The sequence below is a fragment of the Neomonachus schauinslandi genome, chromosome 11 (assembly GCF_002201575.2).
Source record: "Neomonachus schauinslandi chromosome 11, ASM220157v2, whole genome shotgun sequence".
Taxonomy (NCBI): domain Eukaryota; kingdom Metazoa; phylum Chordata; class Mammalia; order Carnivora; family Phocidae; genus Neomonachus; species Neomonachus schauinslandi.
The window spans coordinates 48548094-48572628 of record NC_058413.1 but is presented as its reverse complement, the minus strand read 5'-3'; the positions used below and the strand labels follow the sequence as shown (position 1 = coordinate 48572628).

Sequence of the window (24535 nt, the reverse complement as noted above, 5' to 3'; positions counted from 1 at the left end):
GTCTTCCTGTCTCTAATAAAACAGCCATGAGTGATATGGACATAGGGTGGATTCTAACTGGATCAGGCCCAAATCATCTGGAGCTGGATCTAGACTGATCCCTTTGAGGCCAAATCCCCTGGAGCTGGTAATAGGGGATAATGAGTCTTGAATGACTGTCTCTCCTCAAAGAGAGGAACTCCAAAACTTTTTATGGAGAAAGATAGTCAAAGGAACATTTTCTGTTCTGAAAACTCATGTTGCTTGGCAGGGCATAGTGTTGAGCCTTCTTATGTGAGGCGTGTCGTTGTGATAGGGGTTCTTTGCTGTTTTAGCTCTCAGATGCGTACATCAAGCATTTGTTTGCTGTCTGGTATGTAACAGACACTGTGATTATTGATTTGGAGACTGAGAAGATGACTATTCCAATCCTGGCTCATTAAAAAGCTTTTGAAGAGTGGCAGACCAGACTGGTAGTGAAACAGAAGAGGGGACAGGTAGGGTTCTACAACCCTCCGCAGACTGTGGGCTTTAGCTTAGAGCCCTGGAATGAAAAGGCTGCCGTATGTTTGGCTTTTTTCCTTCTATTTTACCTTTTTACAAATCTAAGAGTAGTAAGTGATTATTTCAGGAACTTTGGAAAGTCAAAAAGAGTTTAACATTTTGACCTTTCTTCCTAGACCTTTTTTTTTCCTGTCCTGCCCCTGTTTTTAAAAAATTTAAGCTCAGACCAAATATATAGTTATATAATTTTGCATCTTCAGGGACTTTTTTCTCCATTAGTTTGTTCATGAAAAAAGATTTGAGTGCCCACAACTTGGCAGACACTGGTTTTAGGTGCTAGGGTTGCAGCGGTGATGAAAATAAACAAACTCCCTGTTCTTAATAGGGCTTGTGTGTGTGTATGTGTGTGTGTGTGTCTGTGTACATGTGTACATGTGTGTACAGTAAATCAATACATAAAATGTTTCTGGCAGTGATAAATACTGTGGAGAAAAATAAAGCAAGGTAAGGATTGTGTAGTCAGAGAAGACCTCCCTGAGAGGGGGGAGTCCTGAAGGAAGCTAGGGAGGGAGCCCCGCGGATGCCTGGAGAAGCACATTCCAGACAGAGGAGGTAGTTGGTCCAGCACACACCCTAGCGAGGAGTGTGCTTCGTGTATAGGAAGAAGCAAGCAAGGGTCTGTGTGGCTGGAATTTATGACCGTGAAGAAGTCTGGTGGGGAACTGCCTTCAGAGAGGTAGGAGGGGCCGGGTTACATAGCACATTATATCGCACATATTTTGAGGAATGAGTAATTTGAAAGTCCATCCTAATGACATGATTAATCAGAGTGTCCAGTTTAAAATTTTGCAGTAACAGTGATCTCGCAGACTTTTGAACCAGGAACCTTCATGGCAGAACTAACACTTACCTGTTTAAAGGAATTTAATAAGCAAGTCCTATGTGATAATGTTCTCTTTGACATTCACAGTTTTAATTTCTGAGTCTTGAATAATCCTTATTGCAATAATCCTAACACAATTAGGAAGCTGCTTATCACAGAAGTCAGAAGTGGATCCTAGTGGTATCTATTCCAGGAGCTTGTGAACAGACTTTCAGAGCTGCTCTTAGGTGATCACTGTGATTTGTGGTGACCCCATCGAGCTAGTTAGCCCTCACCTGGTAGAGCCTCTTCCTTAACTTACAAGGCAGCTCAGCCAGAGTGAATTAATTGAAGCACTTGGCCCAGAATGTTTTCCTGGGTCTACTTGTAGAGGAGCAAGGCAAATCACACATGACAAAATACTTTGTTTTCAGAGTAAGTTAAAAATAAACCCCTAATCTTCTGTGCTCACTTTGGTAGCATGAATACTTAAACCAAAATCTTTTCTGTCTTCATGGGAATGTAATTTTTAAGGTAAGGCTTTTCACCTCCTCCTTTTTTACCACTTCTATATTCCCTCCAATGCCTAAAATTATGCCTAGCATGAAAAGGGACTCAAAAAGTATTTGTTTTTATTGAATAAAGGTCACATTCTAGGATCTTTATACATTTGTCCCAATATTCTGGGCCTCTCCATGGTCCTTCTAGTGAGTATTCAAGTTTGTAAGGATGCTGTAGCCCTGTGTATCCTGAGTCTTGTGCACAGCCGAGTGACAGGCTATGGAGTGCAAGAGACCGCAGATTATTCCTCTGGGTACCTCCCGCGCATGACTCTGAGGCGTGGTGCAGACGATATGTGTTAATCCTCATAATCAGATTAACCATCACACATCCTTCCCAAACAGAAACTCTGGAACCCAGGGAGCTTTGAAAGGCCACCCCCTAGAATCCTACCCTTTTGAAGGTAGGGTTGGTAGCTATAAAAGGCCAGGACTGCTGGTAATGTTGGATCATGAGGATTGAAAACACCACCACAAAGGTTTGTGTTTGAGATGGGCCTAATTGACAGAAGGCGCCTGTTTTGGGGACTGTAAGTGAAATATTAGCACACTACGTACCAACGCCAGGAATATGTTCCAGTCATTCTTTAATCATGTGGAAATATAAAAATGAAAAGCTGAAAGTAGCAGTATTAATTTAGACTTTTTCCTCTGTAAAGGGAGCTTTATGATTGATAGTCTATTTAAACGCTCAGAAGTGAATTCACACTAACTCCTTTATGCTCCAGCTATCATTCCTTTACACTGAGAAATCACTTAAGGTAATCTATATGTAAATGGCCACGACTCCACCATTGGTTAAGAACCCATAGTGTCTAAAGGATCTCAATTTGCCAGTCACTGATTTCTCTATTTGGAGAGGCCACCCATTCTCTTTCTTCATCTCCCTGTTCTAAGGCGCCTTTTTAATAAAAAGGAGGATCCGGGGGGCAGTTTGCTACGAGAGCAGGCTATGAAAATCCTCTCAGCATGTATTAAGGGCATAACTTAAATGACTTGCTATAAATGGATTTTTATTAATTCCAACAGATCTCTCCGTGATTTTTTTAGGTAGAGGGCTTTCCTGCCACTGCATGTGCGGGTGGCTGGTGTGTGTTATGACTTAGAGTCATGTTTTGGCCTGTGAGGCACAAACACCTTCCCGGAGCCAAGTTTTGTCAGTGCCAACACATGCCCTTCACATCCCACATTCCTTAATTGCTTCAGAAGCCTCGCCTGATAGGTGAGCAGTCATCACACCCCAGTGAGAGAGGTAAGGTCATTGGTTAGTCTCCCGAGGAGTTGGGATTGCTCTCGCACACGAGGTGAGGTGGCAGGAGCCCTGGCAGGCCAGCCGAGATACGCCTGGAGGGCCAGACTGTGCGTGAGCCCTGTGAGAGGACTCGGGAGCAGGACCCAGCCCCGAGGCAGCGCTCGTGCCCGCTGGGGGTTCTCCCTCCAGTGCGGCAAGAGCGGGGAAACGCGGCAACGTCAGTCAGGCAGGGGCGAGGTAAGACGGCAGCTGGAGTTTTCTGCATCCGGGACCCTCGCTTCCCAGCCCCCGCTCCGCCCCCGCCACCTGCCAGAAAGGAAAGCCATCTTTACGTAAGGATCGGCAGCGTGGTTTCACGGCTCCAAGTGAGCCGTCTCTGCGCCTCCACCGTTGCTTTATTTCTTGGGACAGGTGAGTGTCCTCACAGACCAAGTGGAAGCCCAGGGAGAGAAGATTCGGGACCTGGAAGTGTGTCTGGAAGGACACCAGGTGAAACTCAATGCCGCTGAAGAGATGCTTCAACAGGTAAGGGGCGGGGGGGGGGGGGGGGGTGGCGCACGTGTGCACGCGCCCGACGGCCCTCGGGGTCGAAAGCAGCTCATGTGTTAAAGTCACTTTCTGTGTCCAGGTCACCGCGCTCACTGCTTACTTCCCCATCCTGCCTGGTGGTGGGCTGGGCTGCTCCGTGTGTGGTGTTTATACAGCGGGTGAAACCAGCCCGAACTGAGAGTTGCAGGGAGGAGAGGGCCGGAAGGACTGGCCTGAGAGGAATAACCTGTTGGGCAGGTTAGACAGATTCCCAGGTGGCACTCTCTCCCGGGTTCAGGTTCAGGGGCGCTCCGCTCGGCAAAGTCACCCTTCTCTTCTCGAGCCACAGCTTCACAGCCGGTGGCATCTGGGGTTTTAGAAAGTCAGTTAGCGTCTTTCGTGCCTCTTTCATTCTTGCCCTCCCACTCTGTCTAGTCTTCTTTGATAGAACTTAATTCCTAAAGAATATCTTAATGTAATTTAATGGTTGTCAAAATGAAAAATTTAGCTGCTCTCATACCATTCAAATAAATCTCTTCAGTACCTTGTTTCCTTTTGGTCCTCGTTGTCATCAGGTGTGCATATAATTTACAAAGCTCTGTTCACACCGCAGATAAAATTTAGTCCTCTGATTTTGTTATGCTTCCCATTAGAGTGGAGTTCTTTCCATTTTTAAATCTTGCTGTATAGTTTTCTTTACTATCACCTAGAGGCTTTTTTTTTTCCAGTGCAAAGTATGGTAATCATTCTTCTACTCTTGAACAGTTTTACCCTATTGTAAATGATGAGCTGCAGTTTTTAGGAAGGGGTGTTTAATTTTTTATTTATTTATGTTCAGTTAGCCACTGTATAGTACATAATTAGTTTTTGATGTAGTGTTCAGTGATTCATTAGTTACGTATAACACCTAGTGCTCATCACAGCATGTGCTCTCCTCAATACCCATCACCCTGTTACCTCCTCCCCTCTGAAACCCTCAGTTTGTTTCCTGGGGTCCATAGTCTCTCATGGTTTGTCTCCCTCTCTGATTTCTCCCCCTTGAGATTTCCCTCCCTTCCCCTATGGTCCTCCGTGCTATTGCTTATGTTCCACATATGAGTGAAAGCATATGATAATTCTTTCTCTGCTTGACTTATTTCACTTAACATAATCTCCTCCAGTCCCATCCATGTTGATGTAAAAGCTGGGTATTCATCCTTTCTGATGGCTGAGTAGTATTCCATTGTATATATGGACCACATCTTCTTTATCCATTCACCTGTTGAAGGGCATCTCGGCTCCTTCCACAGTTTGGCTATTGTGGCCATTGCTGTTATGAACATTGGGGTGCATATGGCCCTTCTTTTCACTACATCTGTATCTTTGGGGTAAATACCTATTAGTGCAATTGCTGGGTCGTAGGGTAACTCTATTCTTAACATCTTGAGGCACCTCCACACTTTTCCGGAGTGGCTGCAGCAGCTTACATTCCCACCAACAGGGTAGGAGGGCTCCCCTTTCTCCACATCGGTGTTGATTTTTATTCAGTCTTTTCAGAATCTGTTGAGAAGCTAATTAGGAATTTTGTGAAATCAAGATGATCAATCTAATGTCCTTGAATCATTCTTGCATTTTCACTTATTTTGGGAAATAGACACAAACTGTAGTCCTGGTTTTTGCTTTGTAACCTCTGCCATAGTGCTTGGCATGTAGGAGGCTCTCACTAATTATTTAAAAAATGACAGTCCTTTAACAGGAATGGTTCAATCAGATCACTGCTTACAGTCTTTCTCCCAAAGCGCTAACATTTTTTGTTGTCATGATCAGCATTCAGATTGTTTCTTGGTAGAATGGTAATGAACACAGGCTTTGAGTTTGACCTTTGGTTTTAGGATAAATGTTTTGGTTCCCAGGTATTTCTTAGTTTTCAGTGCATTTGAAGAACTTTTTTTTTCTTTAAGATTTTATTTATTTATTTGACAGAGAGAGAGACACAGCGAGAGAGGGAACACAAGCAGGGGGAGTGGGAGAGGGAGAAGCAGGCTCTCCGCTGAACAGGGAGCCCGATGTGGGGCTTGATCCCAGGACCCTGGGATCATGACCTGAGCCAAAGGCAGACGCTTAAAGACTGAACCACCCAGGAGCCCCAAGAACTTCTTTTTAAAGTCAGTATTTCTATGCAGATGTCTTAAAAAACAAAAACAAAACAAACTAGTTCTAACAGCTCAGAAGCTGCTTGCTCTTTAGTTTGCTTTCTTTTCATCTCTGATTAATAAGTTACCACATTCTTGACTCCATTTGATTTTTCTATTTAAATTGCATGCATTTCTCTTGCTCATCCTATTCCCTGAAAATCTGAGTCACAGTAGACGTTGAGCTGAGTTTATTTTTTCAAGCAGAATCTTTCTTTTGAAGACCAGGAAAGAAAATAGCCTGATGGAAAGATCTCGAATGGTGGGAAAATATTTTCACAAAGAGTGATAGGAGAGCCACTAGATTGTATTTCTAGGGCTGCACAAGGTGTGGCTTTGAGGCAAGGATGAGCGAGGAAGGCGATAGAGTGTTAAAAAACCCCAGACAGAGACCAAGAAGATTTGAATGTGGAAGGGAAACTTGTCAGGAAGATGTCAGAAGGTTGATGTTTCAGGAAGGCAGTGCCTGCTGGGTAACCACGTAATCAGGGGTCAGAGCACGGCAGCATGTGGTGCCTGCACTACCTGACCGCCTGTCTTGGCGGCTCTTCCAGGTTCTGCCCCCTTGTCAGCGTCTCTGTGCCAGGGATTCCGATGTTGGTTCCCAGCACCATCTGGGCAGGCTGTCTTGTCCTTCTAAGCATCAGCCCAAAGACTGGATTTTAGACTTTTGAAAGTCTTAAGCTCAGATACCTTTTATTTCTTGTTTATTCTAAATCTTTTTTTTGTGTTATGGGTAAGGTTCCAGGCATGGGGTTTGCGTGTGCCACAGAGGTAGATGTCATGGCTTGGTAGAATTTGGAGTGTGATGGGTCTTATTTGTCACCTCTGAGGTTTAAAGATATCTTCCTGAACTTAACCAAGTTATTATTTTTTTAAAGATTTTATTTATTTACTTGAGAGAGAGAGAGAGAGAGAGAGCGCGCACAAGCAGGGGGGAGGGGCAGAGGGAGAGGGAGAAGCAGATTCCCCACTGAGCAGGGAGCCCGAAGTGGGGCTCGATCCCAGGACCCTGGGATCATGACCTGAGCTGAAGGCAGACGCTTAAGGACTGAGCCACCCAGGATCCCTCAAGTTATATATTTTTTAAAGATTTTACTTATTTATTTGGGGAGGGAGAGCAGGTGCAAGAGTGCAGTGGGGCGTAGGCAGAGGGAGAGGGAGAGAGAATCTCAGGCAGGCTTCACACCCAGTGCAGAGCCTTACTTAAACGGGGCTCAATCTCAGGACCCTGAGATCATGACCTGAGCTGAAATCAAGAGTTGGACACAGCCAACTGAGCTACCCAGACGCCCCAAACCAAGTTTTTTTATGCTCCTCACTTTCCCTGGGTTCTCCCATCTTTCAAGGATAAAATGAAGGGAGTGTGGAATGCTCACTTTTGGCACATTCTGGGTTCAGGTCATAGGACCCACTTGAGCCTCAGCTCCCACTCGTGTCTGCTGGTCTTGGTGGTACCTGAGCTGGAGATAAGTTTGAGTTCCCCGCTCCAAATCCCCGGTTGAACATTTCTGCTGCACATGCTGGCCCTTTCCTAAGATGTGCTTGATGCTGTTTGAAAAGGCCCCGACTCCTGTTCCACGGTGCTGAGGCGGTGCCGTGGACGGCTGGGGCCATGTTAGCGTGTGTCCTGGGGGCAGGCAGAGACTTGCATTTCTGCCCGCGAGATCTTGGACTGCAGGGCTACTGGCTTCTGGTGATAGGAAGACAGAGCACTCCCAGCCCTGAGGCGGAGAAGAGAGGCAAACAGTTGCCTCCTTTTGCCAGCCCTCAGAGACAGTCCCTGCCCTGAGCCACGCCTGGCCTCTTGCTGCAAGGCCCGAGGAGCTCTGCACGAGGTCCTTTCTCGGTCCGGTCAGTGTGAGGCCTTCTGACTACTGCCTGCTGACACTGACGCCCTTGGGGACTCTGTTCCTGGGAGCACTGCTCCCACGCATGCGCACGGAGCAGCCCTGTGTGCAGGAGGCCTTCAGCTGACTGCTCACCTAGGCCCAGTGCTGTTACACATTCTCATTTTTCACAAGAAGCTGGAAATCCAGATTTTTTTTTTTTAAGATTTTATTTATTTATTTGACAGAGAGAGAATGAGAGAGAGCAAGCACATGAGAGTGGGGAGGGTCAGAGGGAGAAGCAGACTCCCTGCCGAGCAGGGAGCCCGATGCGGGACTCGATCCAGGGACTCTAGGATCATGACCTGAGCCGAAGGCAGTCGCTTAACCAACTGAGCCACTCAGGTGCCCCTGGAAATCCAGATTTAAAGATGAGTCTTTCTATTTTAAAAATACTGGTAACTAATTTAAATGGAAAAAAAAAAAACAACAACACTGTGCTAACCACACCACACACACCTGCAGGCCAAGCCTGGCCCACAGACTTCTAGTCTGCAACCCCTGCTCTAGACCCCACCCCCTCCACTGGCTGCTCGAGCACTTGTAGGACTTAAGGAAACCCAAACCCAACCAGCATAGCCCCAGCCCTGTGCTTACTTACATAGGCTCCAGCAACCCCACAGAGCCACGTTCTCCCCACAGCTGTTCTGTCCGCCTCCCTCCAGGAGCCCAAGATGGGAGGGAGCTAGCGCCTCCTCCAACTCATGAACCACACACCCTCCACCTGCCCCTGCTGAATGCTGATCTCTCAGTTCCCATCTGTTTCTACGCATTAATCCATCTGGTCTCCAGAACAAGGGAGCATGAAGACCTTGAGGTTAGACAGGCAAACCAGGACCAAATAAAATCAGCACGGGCTAGTCCACATGAGCAGCACATAGATGATGGACCCATTTGAGGGCAAAGTCTTTGTCTGCAGCCCTCTGCAAGATTCAGGGTGGGAAAGCGGCAGCTGTGAGCATCTTTGGGGACTGCCTCTGGAAGCACCTACTCAGGTATGGTTTCAGGCTCACTGAACAGGTGTGGATTTCCCAAGGAAACTTCTCCATTAGAGTCATTTTCCAGGAAATCTATAAATGGATCCTCGAGAGGCCGCAGCCTGGGTTCGTTCTCCCAGGTCTGGGTAGTCTGGGCCTAGGGGCTGACCTTCGCCTTCTGTTTCCTAAGCAAGGCAAGGCATTGCCTATCAGCATCTCTGAGGGCTGCACTCTGGGCTCTCCAGAATTAGCACCCCAGGAACCCAGACATGGAGCAGAGGCCTCCTTGTAACTAGCTCAGATTGGCAACAAAATCTGTGTCACAGGGCGGGTTCTCCTGTTGATGCACTGAGGTCCCTGGTGGCTTTTTCTAAAGTGGCCTCTAGAGTCCATTAGAGTCCTGCACAGCACGATCCTCAGCCTCTGACCTTTCTCCAGAGGATGGTGACTTCAGGGAAGAAGCTGATGCTACTTAGTGGTTAATAGACTTTACACAAAGCTGGCAGTGAAATGGAGCACCTTCCAGAGACTAGACATTTACAGACATAATCAATGTCAAGAGCAGAAAACATGATCAGTGTCAAAAAGAAGACAGGCTAGGGGAGCCACATGGGGAGGAAGAAAGGATGCAAACCTCCTTGTGAGGACACACCCCCGCTTTGGGGTAATGTTGAAGGACACCAGCCTCGATTTCAGTCCTCCCACCTGACCTGGAGCCCCAGGTGTTAGGCAACCTCATTGTTTGGGCTGCCTTATAGGTGAGGTGTGGAGAGACAAATTTTGGGGATTTGGAGTCAGTGGACATGACTTTCTGTAGATTCACCTCTTGCTGTTGATCTGGGAAAGTCGTCAAACCTGTGTTCTTATGTATGGAGAACAGGGATGACAATATGGGCTCTGCATTGCCCACATCTTAGAGCTGGAGTATGGTTATTTCAGTTTCGTTAAAACAGAACCATCTCACAAATCACCAGTGTTAAGACATTGAGCGTGGGGATTTGGGGCCCTTGAGTTGAGTGAAGGACAGTGGGTCCAGGCACGTGAACTCCCAAGTGTCGCCAGCACCTGGCTGATAAATTTCCCAAGAGCACCTTTAAGGAGGTATTTCTGTCTCACAAAGAATATTAAACAGAGCTCTGTACATGATCCTGTGAGAGCACAAATCTGTCTCAGGAGGTAAGGCACTTGAGTCACGAGTGAAGAACACAGGGATTTGCCAGGTATTCCCTAAACGTGCCTGCTGGGAGATTTCTGAGGCAGAAATAACTGCTTTCCTCAAGTTTTATCTTTGATGTCGAATCTCTGTACCACCATGTGAAGTGGGTGCTTTACCCTCCATTCACAGGATAAGGGGCCTGAGGTTCGGAGAGATGGTTTCATTAGTGGGGACTGAGTCTGGACTCGAACCTAGGTTGACTACAGGCACCTCTCTGCAGTGTTACGAAAGCAGCTTTCTGGCATGGCCTAGGCCTCTTAACTTCAAAGGGCAAAGGGACGGATTTTTCCTTTCATGTCTTTCCATGGCCCGATCTTTCATTCTGGTTTCAGATTGCCAGTCTGGCTCCAGTCCTCTGTCATTGGTCAGTAACTCCCTGGGTCATGTTCCACACTTAAAGATGGAAGTAATTGCTTCAAGATGTGGCCCTTGAAGGAGAGAATAAATTGAAAGGCCACTTCTTTTTATCAGCTCCAGTCTCAAACTGAGCTTTGGAAAAAGGAAATGATGGCTCTCTCTGAGATACAAAGTTTCATGACCTAGTTTTATGATGCTTCATAGTAACAAAAATCACCTGCCTCACATGCCACCCCCTCCTTTTCCTTTGCACTCTCTCCATAGGCAACCTTAAAACAATTGGAAGAGCAGAAGCTAATGCAGCTTTTGAAACCTGTCCCCCTTATCTCCAGCCCCCTGCCTCCCCACATTTCACCTCTCCCCACAATATGGTAGCTGCATAATTCCAAGAGATTCCCAGGCGGATCCACCCTGCAGATCTGAGCAGGGACCAAGCCTTGTCTTGGTGCTCCAGACAAAAAGGCTGGATCTAGAGATAACCCCAGTCTTCAGGATGAGAACTAGGAGTCCAACAACCTTTCTCTTAAGGCACAGACTGAGTAAAAGCAGCTAGCAAAGGAGATGGAAGAGAAAAAGAAAGATCAGGAAAACCGAAAGGATGAGGTAGAAAGTAGTATCTTAGACTGATAAGTGGGTGAAGGGTAAATGGTTGAAAGCTGAGAAGTACAGGTTGCATCTGAAAGTTTGGACATTGATCCCCAGAACCAGAACTGTTTCTATGCCCTCCCTGGTGAAGGCAGAAGCTGGGTTGCAGGCATGCAGACGTCTTGTGGAGAAGTGACAGGGAAAGTGAGGAAGGAGAGGCAGCAAGGGTAGATTATTCTTTTAGAGCTTGGCTGTGAAGAGGTGAGGGAGGGGATGAAGAGAGAGTGCATTCAAACCAACAGTGCACAGAGAGCATGCATTTGCCTAGGGAGAGCAGAAGAGAGTTGATGGTGGTTGCTTCAGGGGAAGGCAAGGTCAAGAGGGAAAGTTCTTTCGAATGTCAGAAATTTGATCATGTTTATAGCCTGAGGAATGGGAGCTGATGGTAAAAGAGATTAAATGCCTGTCAGAGTGGATGATTAATAGTCCTACCCTAGTGTAGCACAGACCGTGTGGGAACTTCTCACAGGCAGGACAGAGGTGAGGGAGAGCCTAGGACCAGGTGAGTAGGCGTCCTTCGGTGGGAGAAACCTGATCAGAACTCGGAGATCACAGCCAAACACTAATGACTGACCGGGGAGGTAACTTAAAAGCCTGGACATCAAGCTGTGTGGGGATGGCATGAAGTCTAGAGAACGAGAGATAGTCAGCAACAGGAAGGTGGGTCAGATGGGGCAGTTGCAGGGCAAACTCTAGAATCATTGTGTCCTTGAACATATGTTTTTTTATGTGCAACTTGGAAACTTACTGGGCTTCAGAGTGGTTCTTAAAGGTGAAAGCAGCCAACATGAGATGTGGGCTTGCTTGCTCTAAGACATGGATTTAAGAGATTTGATTGAGAGATGATTCTGGAAAACTTTGAAATAGAAAGGATATAAATTCAACGAATGATCAGATTATTTTTAAAGATCTTTTCACTAAACAGGAGAGGTTATTTGAGGAGAAGAGGGCGAAACGGTGGGATTTATGGCTGGAGGAGAATGGGAAAGATTTGGAACAATCTCTAAACGGAACCAACCAGAGATGAATGCAAGGGTGCCAGGCGATTGGAGATGATCAGCTATAATTAGATAGCATAAATTTGTATGGAAACCAGTTGGCATCATTAAGTGTCATTTAGCAGCAGTTTTCAGGCCATGGGGACTAGAAACATAGACAAAAGACTTTGAGGTTTGGCATGGACTGGGCTCTGAAAAAGCAAATGCACTTCAGGTCTGGGGGCAGGGATGAGCTGGATGAGGAATTTTCTGGTGCAGATGTGATACAGTTGAAATGACCTCAAGGTATGGAATGGAGAAGGAGGCAAATATTACTTAAGGGAAGTTGACAAACTAGTGGCCACAGAGGAATAAATTAAAGATTATTTAAGTCACTAACTGGGAAAGTTTAAAGGTCAGAGGACTGTGGCCAAAGGAGACCACTTCAGAGCTGAAGATTTTAGAAGTGGAGAGAATGCATTCTGGACAAAGGTAAGGGCCAAGTTGTGACCATCCCTCTGAGAAGCTGAGGCAAAGTGGAAGCAAAGCCCATTGGCATTGTGGTCAAGCAAGGTGAAGCCAGAGTGGATATGGGAAGCCTAACAAGGAAGGAGCAAGGATGTCGAAGTTACTGAGGAAATGGAATGTGCCCAAACTAGGTAGAGAAACTTGATTAAAAAAACAAAAGCCCTGAGGAAAACGGGAGACTGTCTTGGGTTCTGGATGTCTGGGAGAAGTTGCTATAACCGAACGGCGCTGCCTTAGAAGAGTAGGGCAGACATAGATGGTCAGTAAGGCCGGTAGTGGTCTAGAAACAGAAAGTTGTCCAGTAAGTTGGATTGTCGGAGCAGAGTGGACTCCGCCTGAGATGACTGGGAAAGATAGGGCATAGGATGTCAAAGTTAGGATTTAGTTTATTCTGGAAGGAGAAGGAACGTTTGAAAATGTGGGGTAGTTGAACCCTCTTAGGACACATATGATAGAGGATATAGCACATACTGGTGGCTGGAGGCCATGTGGCCTGGAGATGGGAGGAGGAGCTGGACTGGGATGAGCTTGTCCAAAGCTGACGTTCAATTCTGGGAGTAGGACAGTACTTACTGATGAACAGGATGAGGGGTGATAATAATGAAAGGTGGAGGCATATGCTAATAGATAGAATAGCTGGAATATAATCGCTAGTAACTGGAATGCCCACGTGGAATGTTAGTGTGACCAGTTGGAACCCCGGCATGACCAGTTGGAAGGGTTATTGGAACTTTAGTATGACCAATTAGAACATTGTCCTTGTCAGCTGGAACATTGGTGTGACCAATTAAAACAGCTAGAGGGATTTTGGCAAGAATGGAAAGAGAGTAGATTCTTAGTTTTCAAGAGAGGTACATTCCAAGGCTTTTTTTTTAATCCCACCAACGCAGTGTCATGAATGCTAGTTAGTAGACACACTGCATCTTAGGATACTCAAGCACTCAGTGGGCTGTGTTTTTAATGGTCATAGCCCTAGGCCTTGACATCTGGTAGATATTTAAAAACATATTTGTGGAGTAAATGATTAAAGTCTCATGGAAGAATATCTTCTCAGTGTCAGTGCTCCAAAGCAATTGTCTCATGGACCTTGATTTGTAGAATTACTCCTCTTTCTCTTCACATTGGTGGCTGGAAAGCTCATGTACACAGTATGGTCCACCTCTAGCAGTCACAGAACTTTAGGGTAGGTGTTTTATACCAACTGTGGCTCTGGCATTAATTTCTTTTCCTATCTGCTTTGATTTTATTGTTTTACATTTTAACTCAAGTTGTCCATTTTTCAAACTGCCTCAACAAAGCAGGTATATGAAAGGATGGAGAGAGAAACACAGAATGAGGTGGTGGAGGCAGAGGGGAAGGGGGGAAGGGGGGAAGGAGGGAGGAGGTGGGAGTGAGTAGGTGGTGTCAGGGAGGATTGCATCTTAAGATAGCCTTAGCACCAGGCCCTGGTAAAAAGTGTATGCTCAACAAAATCTTGGCAATTTGAGGGGTGCCTGGGTGGCTCAGTTGGTGAAGTGTCTGCCTTTGGCTCAGGATATGATCCCGGAGTCCCAGGATCAAGCCCCACATCAGGCTCCCTGCTCATCGGGGAGCCTGCTTTTCCCTCTGCCCCTCATGCTACTCGTGCTGTCTCTGTCAGTAAATAAATAAAATCTTTAAAAAAAAATCTTGACAATTTGAGTGGCAATTTACTTGGCTCAGTGAATATTTGTTGATGGGCTTTTTTCAGCATGTATTTTGTTATTTCCCTTACAATTCTTGGACTTCTTCCTTTGGGAAACAATGCGATACATTAGACAGAAATGAGTTTTGGAGTCAAGCAGACTTTGGTTTGAAAACTGACTCTGCTGTTGTTGAGTGGCATATGTCTTTGGCCAAGACAGGCCGGTCTCTGGGCCTGGCTGCTCATCAGTAAATTAGGATACTATTTACTGTCAAATCACTAGGAAGGTTTATTGAGAGCATGTATGCAAAGTACCCGGCGGGGTCTGGCACAGAGACACTCACTGAATCTATGTGTCTTCTCTCCTCCCCCATCCACCATTACACACATTTATCTGGCAGACTCCTTGTGACCCAGTAGGCTGCAGTTCACCCATTGAGTGCTGCTGCCTCTGCCCTATATGCTGGCTTCAAGTCGAGCTGAAACAGGAACTGCCCAGTGCTCAGTGAGCTCATTTTGCTGAACTTCTAGATACTCGTCCCCTCAGATTAGCAGATAGATCGTTTGTACCTTGGCTTTCTGAGACCCTGAGACCCTTAGCCTAGGAAATTCTGTATTCCCAGTTAAAATCCCTGTCCTGTGTGGTTTGGTTTATGGTCTGAGGACAGTTCAGAATATGCACAATCATAGCTGTTGATCACCATTCTGGTACTGGGGTTGGGTTGCCCAAGAGAACAGAGAATATTCATCCTGTGACAGGGTAGTGTATCTTTTCCGGCTGCTCATTTGGCTGGTTAGTCTCCGAATCTCCATATTATAGTCTCTTTGCTGGGAGCTGCCTATCCAGTGTCTACCATGTGCCCAGATTTGGGAGCTCATGGACCATCGCCTTTTGCCAATGGAGAAGTGTTGCCCCTGGACTTTGGGGAATGCTCATGGTTTTTGAGGTCCTTCATAATCCCTAGTAGTTTCCAGTAGGTATTTTGTCTATCACCTTTGTTTTTTGTCTTATTTATGCTTATTAAGTGTATGTATTAATGGCGGGTTGTTGTCTACTGCTGTTCCAGTGATGGTAGGACTTATAACCTCCCCTAGTCCAGCCTTACAGTAAGGAAAGAACAATTTTCTTACTTAATCCCTTAGTGGCTCAGAAAGCTTCATATCAAATAGGCTAGGAAAAATCCATATCACATAGATAAGATTCTAATCATTCAATAAATACTCATTGAATATCTGCTTTATGCTCTAGCTCTCTCCTAGGCTCATTGTAGTGAAACCTTACAATGAGATTTGTTGAAGATGTGGGCTGTGAGCCCAGGAGGTGATTTGGAATCCTTGGTTTTGAAAAATATATTGTTAAATGTAAGCTTGATTTTTTGTTTGTTTTGGTTGAGAGGACCTGCTGGTTTGCCTTCAAAATAGAGATGGAGAAATTTAGTTCTTTGAGCAAAACTGTCCATTTTCTGTACTTGGAAATAATGATTTCCAGAGGCAAACGTGTTTTTGAGAGCTATAGTTCACATCATTTCTCAGAGCACAGTGGGTAGCAGCAGGGGCCGTGCTCTCCCTGAGTAACTCAGGAGCAGCCCAGGTCAATCCCTTTTAGACCCGTGGCTCACATGCAGGAGTCTCAACTCTGTTGTCCAACATACAACATAGAGATTGCCTTCTGCACTCTGGATGGAGCTTCAGGTGCCCTTGTTGCCATGGAGACTGTGATTTTGAGATCTGGTTTTGCTTGCAGGAGCTGCTAAGCCGCACATCTCTTGAGACCCAGAAGCTCAACCTGATGACTGAAGTTTCTGAGCTGAAGCTCAAGCTGGTTGGCATGGAAAAGGAGCAGAGAGAACAAGAGGAGAAGCAGAGAAAAGCAGAGGTGAGTGTGATACACCAAATTCTGGGGGGGGGGATCCATAGTGTTCTAAACTCAGAGCAAGGGAAGCTAGCCTAATGTGGACTCAGGCCATCTGGTCAACCCCAAGCCTGGCAGCCACTGGGTGCCAGAAGCATCTGTGCACTAGAGACACAATGATCTGTTAATACCAAGTTATCAGGTTTTGCTGTGGCTGCAAATTTCAGCAATGCCCAAACCACCCTGTTTTGGCTCTAAGGCTTTATCCTCCCTCAAGCTGCTGACAAGGATGGAAAGGGGGGAAGGATCAGACAAGATGTGAAGGGACCCAAGTTGTCCTCTGTGAGAGCCAAGGTAATGACCATGTACTGGAATGAAGTCCGCTGCCCAGTAGGGCACTGTCCCCATATCAAAGGAGTGTATTTCACGGACCCAGATGGGACTCTTAGATTATGTGTTTCTTTTCTCCTGATAGGTCATAGGAGGGAGCCCATGTAATGTTTTCCTGCATTTTTCCTGTTTTTGTTTCAGGCTCCATATCCCATTGGCCTGAGCATGCCAGACTCCTTTTTGGGATAAATATTTTGGATAAATTCTAGGCTCAGAGCTGCTTTTGTTGAGAGAGAATATCCTGTTGTAACCTTAGATAACCACCTTCCATGTACTTCTACCTATAAGTCCCCATATTTGCACCTGGTGATATAAGATGCGGGAAGAAGATAGGCTTTAGGTTTAGAAGGACCTTGGTTCAATTACTGACCTAACTGCTTAATAGGTCTTTGAACTTCATTCAACAACCTAAATGCTTAATTTCTCTGAACTTCAGTTTCTTTATCTGTACAATGGGTAACTGTGTGAAGCCCAAATCAAATCACGAAAGTTAAGTCCCTATCATAGTATCTGGCATAATGTAGGTACTTGGTTTATCTTCGTATACACACACACACACACACACACATGCACACACACACACACAGAGACACCACACACCAATTTAGGAACCTCCAAAATCTAAAAATGGATCTTGTTCCTTTCTATTAAGCACCACCTTTAATGTGCACTGAAACCTGCCCTGTTTCTGTGTTTATTGGGTAAACACTGATGATAGAGACACTTGTGGGCAATTCCATGCATTGCTTTTGAGAAGCTGTTCGTTGGTAAGTAGTGTTGCCAAAGGAACTCTCCATTAAACTGAAGACTGTGTCTTCTAGTGATTAAGAGTGTAGGCCCTCCAATCAGCTCTTCCAGCTGTAATGCAAGCTGAGCTACTCATTAGCTTTGAGATCTTAGGCAAGTAATATACCCTCTGCGTCTTCCTCTGTAAAATGGAGGGAGTAAGCTTGGGATTTCCTGGCTGGTTCTGAGGAGGGAATAAGATCATGTGTGTGTAGTCCTTAGCATAGTGCTGGACACATAGTAACAGCTAGCTTTTATCAATTACTTACATTTTGTGTCGTTAAGCATCCTGCAGATGGAAGTGTAGATTAAGATACATTGAAAAACTGCCAAGGTCACGCAGACTGAAAGCTTATCTGGGTGAAGTGTTAGTTGAATAGACTTTGCTTCTTAAATTCAAGGAAAGGAAAGAAGGAAACTGAATTTTCTCCAGGTTTAGAGGGGGTTTTTTGTTGTTGTTTTGTTTTTACCACTGTTTCAAGCTGTGTGATTACATGTGAACATATGTTGAGGTTCTAGAAGCAGAATTCAGTAAACTCTGAGAAGTCTTAAAGTGGTAGAGATAACTCAAAACCACTTAAAATTTTTTTTTTTAAAGATTTTATTTATTTGAGAGAGAGAGAATGAGAGACAAAGAGCACTAGAGGGAAGAGGGTCAGAGGGAGAAGCAGACCCCCTTGCTGAGCAGGGAGCCTGATGTGGGACTCGATCCCGGGACTCCAGGACCACGACCCGAGCCGAAGGCAGTCGCCTAACCAACTGAGCCACCCAGGCGCCCCAAAACCACTTAAATTTTAAAAAAATGACTAAAGGTGGGAGGTTATTAGGTCACACAACTTGACACGTCTAGGGTTTCCAGGTGACCTCACGATGTCATTAAAATCAGCCTTAGTGTATGTCTTGGTTCTGCTTTAGCCTTATTCTCAGGAAGTCTCCCCGTGTGGTGACACAGATGGTCCCCAGCAGCTCTAGGTCCCACCAGCTGGGCAACCCCTGCAGAGAGAGAGTCTCTTTCTCAAAGGTCCAGTAGAAGCCCCAGGGTTGCCTCTCATTGGGCCACTTTGGGTCCACATGCCTGATTCTGAACTGTAGGGAGCATGTGGGTGGGTGTGAGTCCTTCTTCCCAACCTGGGACAGCTGAGTTCCTTTCTGGAGAAGACAGGATGGAGGGAGAGCTCCCACTTCTGGGCCAAGTATAACGAAAGCAAGCAGTCATTTTGCTCTTTGCTTTATTTTTTCTTTTCTGAGGGATTATGTTACAATCTGAATTTTTTGTTTTTGTTCCATTAGGCTATTCATGCCTGAGACAACATGGGCTCTGAGCCGCTGGCCTCAGTCCTGCCAGATAACAGCCCTTCCCAGTTGCTAGTACAAACATTAGGTTTCTATGTGGAGAAATTTTTTTAGGCTGTTCAACCTGTGATACTCCGTGAACAGCCACATGACCTGAAACGCAGTTCTCCTTCTTAGAACTGAACATAATCTTTGCTGGTGTGCTCAGAGGCTCTGCCACTATTTGCAGCTCTCTGGAGCACCAGAGTCTTAAAACCCCGGGGGGTGCTGCCCACCGCCCCGTTGTCATGTGAGTGGACATGTTCGAGGGGGGCACTTAGCCAAGATCACCAGAGGCTGCACTTACATGAATAAGGGGAATGCTGCTTCCCAGCCTGCACTGCTCCTGGGTTTTTTCCAGTGAGTATACTTAGCCCAAGGCCTCATGGCTTGTGGTTTGGAAAGGCAGGGTCTTTCTCTTTGTTTTGTTTGTTTTCTGGGATAGCTGGATCTGAAATTTCCTCTATGTAGTTCAGGCTTTATCCTCAAATTCTGTTTTATGTTTCATGAAAATTAAAAAAGGATGCCGTTAACAAGAGCATTGCAGGCTGCTTTTTTCTGTCTGACTCTGATTCCCCCCTAAGCTTGTATCCTGCTGCCTGTAGAAAGTTACGGAAGTGATTCTAGATGGTTGTCTAGAAACCTGAGGACTTCGAGGTGCAGGTTTCTTGCCAAATCGAGACCATCCTGGCAGCTGGCCTTGCTTAGGAGTCTGTCAATGAGATGTGGGTGAAAACTGGGTTTTTTGTTTACCTTTCCTTGTGAGCCTTTTGCAGTGGTTCTGGGTCATTTCAGGAGACCCAGGCTTGGATTAATTAGGTTTACTCCTGAGAAGCAGGACTGCAGAGGAATGCTGCCATGGAAAGTAAATACCAGAATTAGGGGGATGGAACATAAAAGAGCTGGAGGCAAAGGGAAACCTCTGGATGGCACACCATATCACAGGCACGGCCTTCGGGAGGCATCTTCCTTCAAGAAGGGAGTCTGGTTTCCCTTAGCACTGGAGATGCAGGGGGTGCTGCAGCTGGATCCCTCTGTGGTGGGATCCAAGAGGTCTGCATGCAGTACCAGAGCATCCTGTAAAGAAGGGAGCAGGGATCCAGCAGGTCCTGGAAAACAGAGTCAGCCCAGTTAATCAGAGGTATACGCAAGTATGAAGAAGAGAACCAGGAAGAGTCTTTCGGATTTCTGGCAGAAAACAGAATGTCTTACAGCATGGGTGGTGGTGTCATCCTTCTTCCTTCCTGTGGTTAGTTAGCACCTCGGAAGGGAGGGATTCTGATTTCTGAGCTGGGGCAACCAGAGGGTTGGACTTGGAGCACAGAGCAGGGGCTGAGAAGGTGGTATTTGCTCCAGCAAGAGCTGACCTGAGAAAGAAAATCTTACGGTTTTTATTTTATTTATTTTGTTTTATTTACTGATTTTTATTAGCATGGGGAATACACTCCAATGATTCAAAAATTAAGGGTTCATAAAGGTATATGCAGCAAAAAGTCCCCTTCCAGGCCCCCCAAGCCCACCGTCAGGAACTACTGAGATCAGTTTGTTTGTATCCTCCCAGAGTTAAGCACGGACAAGCAAATTTATGTGGAGAGATACACATACACACACACACACACACACACATTCTCTCCCTCATTTTTTGTACACATGCACACTACTCTAGACCTCCTAATTTATTTATTATTTTTTAAGATTTTATTTATTTATTTGACAGACAGCACAAGCAGGGGAAGCAGCAGGGGGAGGAAGAAGCAGACTCCCCGCTGACCAAGGAGCCCAATGTGGGGCTCGATCCCAGGACCCTGAGATTATGACCTGAGCTGAAGGCAGATGCTTAATCGGCTGAGCCACTCAGGCACCCCTAGACCTTCTAATTTAGCACTTTGGGAGTTTATTTCATACCAAGTACATTTTTTAAAAAAGGTATTTATATTTATATCTGCATATTATTTAATTATCTGACTGTACCCTAATTTGTTTGATCTATCTTCTTTTGATGGACATGTGAATGGTTTCCAAGTCTTTGTAATTACAAAGAACGCCTCTGTGCACCTGAAATTTTGACAGATATTTCCACGTTGTCCTGTGGAGCATAGAGGTTATGTACCCGTCAGTGGTGTGTAAATGCCAGCCCAGTATTAAACTGAGCATGAAGAAAGAGAAAGAAAAAGAACTAAGTAAAATTGTGAGCAAGTTTAACATGTAGGAAGGGGTAGGGAAGACCATGATTATGGGAGGTGCCCAGTGGTTTCACATAGAAAAGAACCGTAAAGAAGAACTTTGATGGTTAGCGAAGCAGGAGTAATAAAGCCAGTTGAGGGTACAACACAGAGTGGCAATTAGAACCTCAGAAATGTCACCTGGACTTTATAATGCAGGACCCAAGAATGGGACACAGCTACAAAAGGGTCTGCCCTGTGGGGGAGAAACAGATCTGTTAAGAGGGGAGGTGGGCCAGCCCTAGAGAGAAAGAAGTCTAAAAAATGCTGAGCCTGAGCAGGGACGCCCTGGAGCATAACACATGGGTCGGGAGAGTGAGAAGGCAGTGTCCCAGAAGTGTTGGGGTGCACCACATAGTCTCCCTGAGCCGAGGAGGAAGATAGGTGCACCCTGATACAGATCCCCAGACACATGGAGGCGGGCAGGGGGCAGTGGTGGAGGGGGGCAGCTGTTTGCCTAGCTCCCAAAAATCTCCTCCAGCTAAACACTTAAGTATTGGCGAGGTTGGCTTTTGGTGCCCAAGCCCTTGCTTCTTTCTACCCAGGATGCTGGGAAACTGCTGCTCGGGCTGTATGTTGCAGCAAAGGAGAGACTAGTTTATGAGGGCGCAGCGTCGGGTGCCTTGAGAGAGAGCGGCCGTTGTGCTGTGAGTCCATAAAATCGCGGGAGGGAGAGCCAGGCATAGACACACGTGCACTGCGGGCTTTGGCAAATCAGACCTTTGAAAGTTCAGACGTAACACAGAAGATGATTCAAGAATATTGACTTTAAAAATAATGTGATTTCTGACTGCAGTCTCACAAATAATACCCACGAAAGGAGAAGCTTAGAGGCACGCAGGGAGAAACTAGTTTTCAAAGGGGCTCGTATAAAAGCTAGAAAGGACCAGACAGAGTGCACCTGCATGAGCAGCACCAGCAAGGGCAAGCCCCAAACAAAAGGAGGGTGCCAAGGATGGGAGAGAGACTTTTTGTTAAAGTTATGTTCTCCCGAAGAAGATCAAAGAGAGAATGGGCTCAATTCTCCCGATGCCTCTGGTGCAAAGAACTTAGGGCAGCGGTCCCCAAACTGCTTGCTGTAAATGAATTTTAAGGTATCAGGGAAATCGGTTGAGTTGCTAGCAAACTGGAAATGAACCATTATCTGCCTGCCCCTCCCTCCCCGCAATGGCAAAGTTAACCTAGGTTCTGTGACATTTAGTCTGTTGAGGCTGGAGTTGACCCTATGATGGTTTGTGGGAGGCTAGGAGATGAAGTAGGGATTGTGTTTGTTAAGAGCGAGTTACATCAGCTTGACCTTGCGTGTTGGGCCAGGAAGGCGTCGTGTAGGACAGACAGGGTAAACACACACTTTGAGGGGCATTGCACACACACTGCTCAGGGAGTCTTGTGGGTGAGCTGGAGGAAAATAGGATGGATGCTAAGATAGGTACCCAGGTGATAATAGCACCTAGAGACCATCTCTAGGAGGGTTTATTATAGAGGGTGATAGTCCTCTGCCCTCAGCCCTCCTGCCTATTTAACATTTTTAATGTATACTGTGGAAGCTGATCTAGAAGGTCTTGAAGCTCTGATGATGTGAAGCCAAAGAAAAGTCAACTGGATCAGCTGACATTGGGATTCATAAAAACCTGCATAGACTGGAGCAATCGCTAGGTGGGCAGAAAAGGGTAAAAGAGGTCAGAAGAACCCAAGTCATCGAAAATCACTAACGGTAGGGAAGGAAACACTTCGCTTGAAGACAGGAATATGCCTGTGATTTGACCAGGAAGAGGACCCTGAGGAAGAGAGGTGCCCCTCGTGGTGGAGACAGAGCTTGTCTGCCAGGAGGCAGGGGGCAGGAATGAATGGGGTGATGAAATCAGACAGCAGGTCTAGACTCTTCATTTGAGAGTCTTAATAATAGAGGGAACAAAAGAAGAAAGAGGGCAGTGAAATTCTAGAAGCTTCTATAAGAGAGACAAGCAGGTCTAAAGACAAGAGCAGGGCCAGTGCACAAGGGACTAAATAAAGATTCTGGAAAAGAGTGGCCAATAAGGTGAGCATGCCGGGGAGTGCAGAGCCACTGGGCCTTTTTTGTCCACAATCAATGTCATGGGCCTTAACTGTGTCCCATGACTGTTAGGTGTTTTCCGTTGCTCTCCCAGTTCCTTTCCTATGGCTCGAACACTTGGCAAAGGAGAAGTTGGGGTCGGGGGGAGGTGAACTCACATCTATCAGGTGCACCCTGTGTGCCAGGCCCCGTGCCAGGTGCTTCACCTAGGGCTCACTTGATTAACCCCTCACGGTAACCCTCTGAGAGAGACTCTCGTTTTCACAGAAGTGAAAACGAGTCTGCACGAGTCTTCAGCCTGCACACTCGCCTGCGTCATGCCGGTGCTCACCGTGGCCTAGCTGCCCATAACAGGCTGACCTCCCTCTTTGGGGAGGTAAAGGCTCATCATTACCTTGAGGGATTGCTTTTGGCTCCATCCTTGATTAACCTGCCATCCTTCCTTCTGCCCCAGGGCTCTTGGTTAGAGGGTTAGATGTAAAATTTTTTTTAAAAAATTACCTCCATGCTAATGAATTGCCAGGTGCACCTACCCCCTCCTTAGTATTGCTTTTATCCACACCTACCTTTCCTCTTCTCATGCCTCATAGTGACCATTCTAAATCTGTGCCCCCTGTTTCACTGCTGTGTCCTTTGAGAAAGCAACCTTGCCTGCTTTACAGAGATCAAGGCCATTGGGAAGATCTCCTTCACCTTGCTGTTGCTCGTCTAAAGACTGCCTGGACCCTCAGCATTCCCTTTGTGCTTAGCAAATACCCAACCTGGGCTGCTAATTCCAGCACCTTTCCTCCCTCTTAATTCCTCCTGTTCAGCTTCTTGGTCCTCAAAGTAGTCTTGGAACCTACCTGCTAAGTGGTTAAAGTACCAAAAGACTTTGAGACTTCTCAGAAGAAAAAGCATGAACAAACTGAATGTAGACCACCTTTCCCCATTGACCACCTGCCAGTGGTGGCCAAGTCCATGGGCAGTAGAGACAGAGCTGGCCTCTGATGCCTAGTGGCTCAGGCTAGTCAGGCGGGAATCCTCTAGCTTTGTCAGGCATATGTCCTAAGTCAGCAAGGGGTCTGGAAGCCAGTGGCACATGGAGAACAGGCCAAGTCAGAGCCCAGTGTCTGCACTGGGACTGTGGATAAGAACGCAGAGGGCAGGTGTGGCCCCAGCCCATTGGTGCCTGGCCCATCAGGGTGCAGGGACCAGTAACTGTGGGGCTGGGTGGAGGTCTGAGCTCCAGAGCACTGAGGCCCATAAGGGTCACCTTGATTTCTCAGCCCAGTCTCTGGTCTTGGTAGGAAGGTGCCTTGTTAGACAGATGGTCCTGGGGGAAGACAACCGGAGCTGTGTGTGGGCCAGTTCAGGGGGGCTGGCTCACAGGGAGAGTGGCTGCGAGGCCAGGGGCCTGCTTCTGCTGGCCAGGACTGCAGCACAGCCCTCGGTCCAAATGGCACCAGCAGAGAGGAGAGCAGGTGCGTCAGCTCGGTGCCCTCTCAGCCCCGAACTGCCACTCACACCCCGTTTCCCGTCTACACTGGAGAAGGGGATTTACAAAACAAGGTATGGGTCGGAGTTGTTCTTCTTAGACACCATTGTCATTGGTGAGGATGGACAATTTCCTTCTAGCACACCTGGGCGGTTCCCATGGTGCCTGTGGCAGACCCCAGTACCAGACGTCGGTGCTTAGAGTATCAATTAAGGGGGGCGGGGAGACCTAAGCAGTTTCATTGGCTGCCACCCCATCCACCCAGGTCTCTGCTCTGTTGCCAAGTGTTTCCTTAAGTCCACATCCCCATGCCAG

At 46.6% G+C, this 24535-nt stretch overlaps 1 protein-coding gene across 2 annotated transcripts in view; it reads left to right on the top strand.

Annotated features, from left to right (window-relative positions):
* PPFIBP2 (PPFIA binding protein 2) overlaps positions 1-24535 on the top strand; it is a 151353-nt gene that overhangs the window by 87849 nt on the left and 38969 nt on the right. The window contains exons 1-3 of one of the 2 annotated variants that reach the window (XM_021685296.1): positions 3215-3394; positions 3569-3682; positions 15853-15984. In XM_021685296.1, the coding sequence (XP_021540971.1) occupies positions 3671-3682; positions 15853-15984 (144 nt within the window). In that variant the 5' untranslated portion in view covers positions 3215-3394; positions 3569-3670. Of the gene's footprint in view, positions 1-3214; positions 3395-3568; positions 3683-15852; positions 15985-24535 lie in introns of those variants that run through there. The other variant, XM_044919739.1, reaches the window with a different exon arrangement.